Source organism: Poeciliopsis prolifica, unplaced genomic scaffold, assembly GCF_027474105.1.
Source record: "Poeciliopsis prolifica strain line A6 unplaced genomic scaffold, Auburn_PproV2 SCAFFOLD016, whole genome shotgun sequence".
Taxonomy (NCBI): Eukaryota; Metazoa; Chordata; class Actinopteri; order Cyprinodontiformes; family Poeciliidae; genus Poeciliopsis; species Poeciliopsis prolifica.
Genome location: NW_026562391.1, coordinates 3,992,501 through 3,999,102, shown reverse-complemented (window position 1 = coordinate 3,999,102; position 6,602 = coordinate 3,992,501). Strand labels below are relative to the sequence as shown.

At 39.0% G+C, this 6,602-nt stretch overlaps 1 protein-coding gene across 1 annotated transcript; it reads left to right on the top strand.

Annotated features, from left to right (window-relative positions):
• The first annotated feature begins 514 nt into the window (after positions 1-514).
• LOC129366902 (histone chaperone asf1b-B-like) lies at positions 515-5,947 on the top strand. The gene is made up of 4 exons (XM_055040990.1): positions 515-856; positions 2,044-2,159; positions 2,937-3,113; positions 4,987-5,947. Exons 1-4 carry the CDS (start codon positions 748-750, stop codon positions 5,182-5,184), a joined length of 600 nt encoding a protein of 199 aa, XP_054896965.1. The 5' UTR covers positions 515-747; the 3' UTR covers positions 5,185-5,947.
• The last annotated feature ends 655 nt before the right edge of the window (positions 5,948-6,602 follow it).

The window sequence follows — 6,602 nt, the reverse complement described above, 5'->3', positions numbered from 1 at the left end:
CTACATGTTCAGCACTGTTCTTAAATATATATTTTTTAATTGAATTTGTGTTACAACGCTATGAATTTGCAAAAGTGCTATAAAGTTTAGCAGTGTTGCTGATGAGTAGCAGAGAAGGACAGTGTCAGCTGTGGCTGTGGCATTACAAGAGGGACAGAAGAACATGCAAATGTATTTGCATATGTCAGAATAAAAGCCGCACATTCCTCAGTTTCCAACACTGCAGAGAAGCTTTAGACATAAAAATAGGTCAAAATTATCTCATCCGGGGCACCTCCAAAGATATTTACGCTGATGAATCCAGTCATTCGTAAGTTTACCCGGGTCGTCATTGACCATCCGTTTGTTAGTTGTGTAGTTTTGTTAGGATTTTAAATGTGAACTTTTTTCTGTTTTCCATTTTCTATCAGGTACCAATATGTACTCGGTGAGCGGACCTGGATTAAGTACTGGCCCACGGAAGCAGAATATGGAAACAAGAAATACAATTGCCTGAGATTTTTAGCCGCTGTTTGACAAATGAACACTAGGGGGCTGCAGCACATTATTCATGAATGCGTCATCTGCGGAGAAGAAAAAAAAGTGACGCACTTCCTCTTGCCAGGACACCGACGGGTTGTGTCGGTGTTCTCTGAGAATAAAGGCTTCAACTTTAACTTCACGACCCGGCAGCCGGTCTAGTTCCAGTTTAGGATTCTTTGCAGCCAAATTAATCGTCGAAGTTGAAGTGCGTCTTAATTTTCTGTCATGGCGAAGGTACAAGTGCTAAATGTCGCCGTTCTGGACAATCCGAGCCCATTTGGGAACCCGTTTCAGTTCGAGATAACGTTTGAATGCATGGAGGATTTACCTGAAGGTGGGTTTTCTTTTATTGTCGGTGAAATCGCACTGTCTCTCTTCGCTGTCGAGTTTTGGGCGCTCTTAGGTTTTTGTGAAGTGTTAGCGTCACCGTGAGAAAGCGTAACACGTAAATACGTCGCGTGTATGCGTTTTAGTTCACCCGAAAATACCTGCTACCTTATGCTTTACACGGCTTGTATGCGTTTCTTTATGCCAACTGTTAAAAATTGGCGCTGGCGCGTTTGTGCCGACAAGCCCGCCTTCTGCTGCAACTGATTGGCTCGTTTACCAGTACGTCAGTGTTTTCCGACAAGATGATTGGCTGGCGGCATTACATTTGTATGTCAAAGAATTGCCGCGAAATACAAATTCCTGCTGTGCATTAAAATACCCAGTAATAAGCTGTGCCTTTTTTAGAAGTAATCTCCCGTTTGTTCATTTGTTTACTTGTTTCGTTTTTTGAGAATTATTTTCTGTCGTTTCTTTCCAATTCTGTGTGCTGCGGTTGGAGAGAATGCATTGCAAAATGTGTGAAAATGCAACCACGAAAACCAACCATAACATGGTTTAATTTAAAACAAAGCAGAACCAGTAAGAATCAGATGCAAGATCTTCTGCTCATCAACCATCCATTTGCAGTTATATTTGAGTTTTCACTTAAATATATGATTTGTCTTAATTCAGTCTATAAACTGAGATTAATTCCAGTTGTATTTTTTGAAAAAAATAAATAAATATGTGAGTTAAAATCAAGTCAAAGATGTTTTTAATCATAATCAATAACTATAACTACATTGCTGCATGTCAGCAGCTGGCATCCTTTTTAGATGTAAATCTGTTTATAAATGTAAGCATGTTCTTATTTTTGGAAATGTTTAAGTCTTTTCTCTTATATATATGAGAAAGATAAATTGAGCTGCTGCTGTAAAACTAATTCTAAATGTGGCAGATTTTTCTTAAAGATTTGGTTCACAATATATTTTTTACAAAAATAAATATATTATGAAGATTACCTCATTAAAATGTTATGTGGCAACAGTAAGAGTAACAGTTGCTTTCTTTTTAAAACTATATTATTTAGGACGAGTTGCATATTTTTGTGCAAGCACTGAGTACCGAGCTGCAATTAGAATTTTAACTCTTGTTTTTAGTTTTGTTTGTGGAAAATATCCTAACCCTTCACCTCCTTCCTCTCTCTATTAGATCTGGAGTGGAAGATCATCTATGTTGGTTCTGCTGAGAGTGAAGAGTACGACCAGGTTCTAGATTCTGTTTTGGTCGGTCCAGTTCCAGCTGGAAGACATATGTTTGTGTTTCAGGTGAGTTCCCCATAGACTATGTTTCTTGTCTAATTTTATATTACAAACCAGTGAAACAGGACGTCATCTGGCTGCCGTACAGCTGACCTGCAGGTTGGAAACCGATGAAGCTTTACTAAATCTGTGAACACGAAATAAGTGCAGCCATCAGCACTTTTCAAAGCTACTTTCAGCATTAGCAAGAGTTTTAAAGTTGAAAGAAATACAAGTGTAAGAAACCATTTATAATAAAACTATTATTTAGAGGTGAGATGTCTCTCGATTCCTCCTCTTCGTTCAGGCTGCAAGAAAGTGAGAGAGAGCAAGGCTTTTAAACAGATATCGTGAAAGTTAAACATTGCACATAACATTGCTCGGTTTTATCCTCAAGAAAATACATACATATGTTAAGGTTCTTGTGATTTGAGCCCTGCTAAGTGGGCCAAATGGTGTATCATTTGTAATTTCATAATATTATCTAAAAAAAAATGGCAAACCCCTGCTATACAGCCGTGTGCTGTTGAGTCGCACACGGCTTTACCTCTGGTTCAAAAATAACTACTGAGTGCTTTTAACAGGAAGAGTGAAAAGCAATACATTTGAATTGCTCTTACATTTTCATGCTTTAATGTCCAGAAGAGAAATCAGAATTCCTCACAGTCAAAGCTAATCTACAAAACTCTGATTGAGGCTGCAACTTAACTTTGTCCCTGTTTTTATTCCCAAGTACTTGATTTTACATTGTGGGACAATAAACTCTCAGTTGATGTTTTTGTTTGCTCTGTTTCAACCCAACAGGCTGACGCTCCTAATACAGGTCTGATTCCAGAGACGGACGCTGTGGGAGTGACGGTAGTCCTCATAACCTGCACCTACCGCGGACAGGAGTTCATTCGCATCGGTTATTATGTCAACAATGAATACACAGATCCAGAGCTGCGGGAAAACCCCCCTCTAAAGCCAGACTATGCTCAGGTAGCTAACAGAGGTTATATTGTATTTAAATGGCTCATTCTTCTAAGAAGATTTTAGTAAAGTGTAGCTTTCTGCTGCCCTCTAGTGTCTCGAAAAGGAATTTTTTGTGTGGAACGGTTCCTATCTCCCATTGTGTAATAATTAAATTTTTCTACTCTGAAAACGTCTGTTTTTACGCAGGTATTACCAAGTTTAGATTTTGATAGAAGTTGTATTTTATGTGATCTTAAGTTGGATATGTGTCTAGAAAGGTTAAATCTCATTCTAACTGTGTCCCAAATATCAAGTGCCCTGAAAGATCCACTTTGGTTGATTTGATTTTAGCAAACCGTTCCCACAAATGCACAACTGTTTTTGCTAATATTATTAGATACTACTGTGTCAGCAGTACAAAATATAAAAATAGGTATAACTAAACTTTACACAGTTACCAACAACAATATGCAACACTTGTCAGAACAAGATTTCTGTCACTTGCACCATTATTTTAAAGACAACGATGTTTACAGGCAGATGATGTCACTTCTAGGTCACTAGCTGTCGGTGACCCCCAGAGATCATTCTTAGGACCCCTCGTTTTATGTCTACATTAATACAGTAACGTCTACTTTTTGAAGTTTTATGTTTTACACTGATAACAGAGTGATATATAATTAAACATTCACTCTTTGCCTTTTTTCTTACTCATTAGCAGTTGACTTTTAACACTGTGCAAACAGTGTTGAAGTGCTTTTTTTACATGTTCATTGGTGAAACTGAAAAGTAAATAAAAGTTCTGTTTTGGTAGAAACAGAACTTCGATTATACGTTCTGCAGAGGAGTTAGTTCAAGATGTCTTGAATTTTTTTCTTTATTCACAAAAAGTTCTTTAAAGATTGTGGTACTTATGGTCATTAAATTATATGTGACTTACAGTTACAAAGTATATAACTTATATAAACAATATGGGTTTTTTTAGATATTTGTTAAACAACATGATATGAAACGGAAAATCTGTGGGGGAAAATGAAGCTCCAGAGATCCTGCAGCTATCTTCAGAAACAACCAGGAGGCATCTTCGCACTGTCAATCATGCTTATGTATGATCTGCTCAGAACCTGCCTCGTGCTCTTTACTGCGCTATAGCTAGTTCTCCACACCGGAGTGACGGCGTAGGCTAGTCAGCATGACTACCGATGATGGGACAGTAAGTTAGTTTTCCATCCTTAAACACACAGAGCAGCACGTAGTCGAGGATGATTGACAGTGATAAGACCTGTCAGTCTTATCTGGACCTGATTGGTTGTTTTTGAACAGGAGCGGTGTATTTCACACCGCTCCCGCTTGTATTTTTTATAGAGGAGCTCGATTGTCTTTACAGATTATCTGTCTCATATTATACTGTCACATCATCATATTGGTTGTAATAAATACATAAATATATATCTTCATAAAAGTTAAATACTGCATCCTTAATAGGAAATATGTTGGGCTACGATTAATTAAACCATTTCATATTGTAATAGACACTGCAAACAGCAGGGTGAACTTGATTTGTGTCATTATTCAAAGATGTTGCATCTTATTTTTATTTATTTTTTTATTTAAGGGAATTGTCTGGTTTATTGTTATTTTTGGAAGCAAAGATCTTTATGATTCACACTTTTTTTTATTTACTCTTTGCTTCGAGACAAATCCCACCTTATAAACTGAAATTATTCATTTCAAACACTATCCTGATAATTGATACATCCCTTTGACATAGAAGGGACTCTCGCAAAAAATATTGCGTTAATTTTTTTGTCAGTGTCACCCATACCTACCAGTTACCTTAAATTATGTACTTAAAGGGCACAAGCATACCAAGCCCCTGATCTTTTTTTCCTCCCCACAGCTTCAGAGGAATATCTTGGCCTCCAACCCACGCGTCACCCGCTTCCACATCAACTGGGAGGGTTCGGCGGACAAGATGGAAGACAGTGAAAACGTGGATCCGTCCCCGAACGTCGGCGGGATGCTGCCCCCGTCCTGCATGCCAGGAAAGATGCCAGCTCTTGGACAGATGCCGGACAACTCCATGGACTGCATGTAGCGGTCCTGATGATGAGCAAGGAGCTCTTCTTCCCTTTACATTCTTAAACATCACTAACTTTTCTTATAAGACCATGGACGTCCCATGTGGACATTTGAAGGACAAAACGACATGGGACATGTTTTTCTCTTGTGTGGCCCATTTCATGGGATGGGTGTGGCCAGCATCGGTTCTTCTCTTGTATGCTTCTTTTTCTCATACTCGTAGATCTGCACAGCCAGAAATGCCTTAATTTATTATTTCTTTGTCATACTTTAATATTCTCCCTGAGACACACTGATTCCTCTCCAACCACATGTTTTTTCTTTTCTTTTCTAGCATTGGACATCGACCTCTGCATCACTGTACATATAGCACAAGCTTTATACAGTTCAGTCTTTTCATTATGCAAAAAATATGATCTCATCTGGTGCTTCTCAAGAGAAAAAATATTGAGTCTTCTCCCGAGAGGTCGCACAGCCCCGGTGTTAGTTTTGACTCGCAATAGAAAACCCACACATTTGAGCAAACCCTTGTTAGTCCACCATTTGTTTAAAAGCCACTGAATTTGATGTTTACAGGAGAACCGGATCCCATGTTAATGTCAAGTTCTGCGGTTTAAAAGTCTCTTTGTAAATAATGTCAGTTAGCGCTTGTGTTGCCTTCTGGAGAGGGCATTGTTTAATTTTGTACTGCATAACTATATGTTATATACCTCCATGTTTTTTTCTTTTAATCATTTTTATCAACGGCGAGGTTAAATAAAGTTGTTTTTTTCTGATTATCCCTGCGCCTTCCAGCTCCTTTCTGCTTCGACTCGCAGAGAATGGAAAACAGCAACAGCAGTGGAGGAGGAAAAAAGAAAAAGGAAAAAAACGGCCCGTCTTCTCCCCTCCCCACTCTGGCTCGTTGCTTTTTCCAGTTTCATTCATAAAATGCTGCAGCATCACTTCACCATTTCCACTCCAGCCTCATGTTGCTAGGAAACTGCAGCACAAAATAGGAGAGGGAGGAAAGGAGGGGGGGGCGACTGCTCTTGCTCGTTTTATCTTCGTCGCATCGAGTAACTCCCCCATCCATCCATATGTTCCCTCCACTTCTGATGTCTGCAATGTTTAAGGTGATAAAAGCGTTAGTTACACATTCATAATAGATGCAATTAGGGAGGGGGAAAAATTGCTGAAAATGACTGTAAATGCCATTTATCAGGTAAAAATCCTGTCTGCTCCTTGCAGCTTGAATGTTTACCGCGTTCCTGTTTAGTTGCTATTTATGATTAGATCGTAGGTTTCAATAGTAGAAGTGCACCTGCAGCTGAAGGCTCGTGTTGAAACCAGGCGGACCAGCTTGACGTCTTGTCAACACCCAGCAGATTTTGCATAAAAGCAGAACTTCACATGCAGGGAATCGGGTTGTAAGGCATTAATCATCCGGTCGGT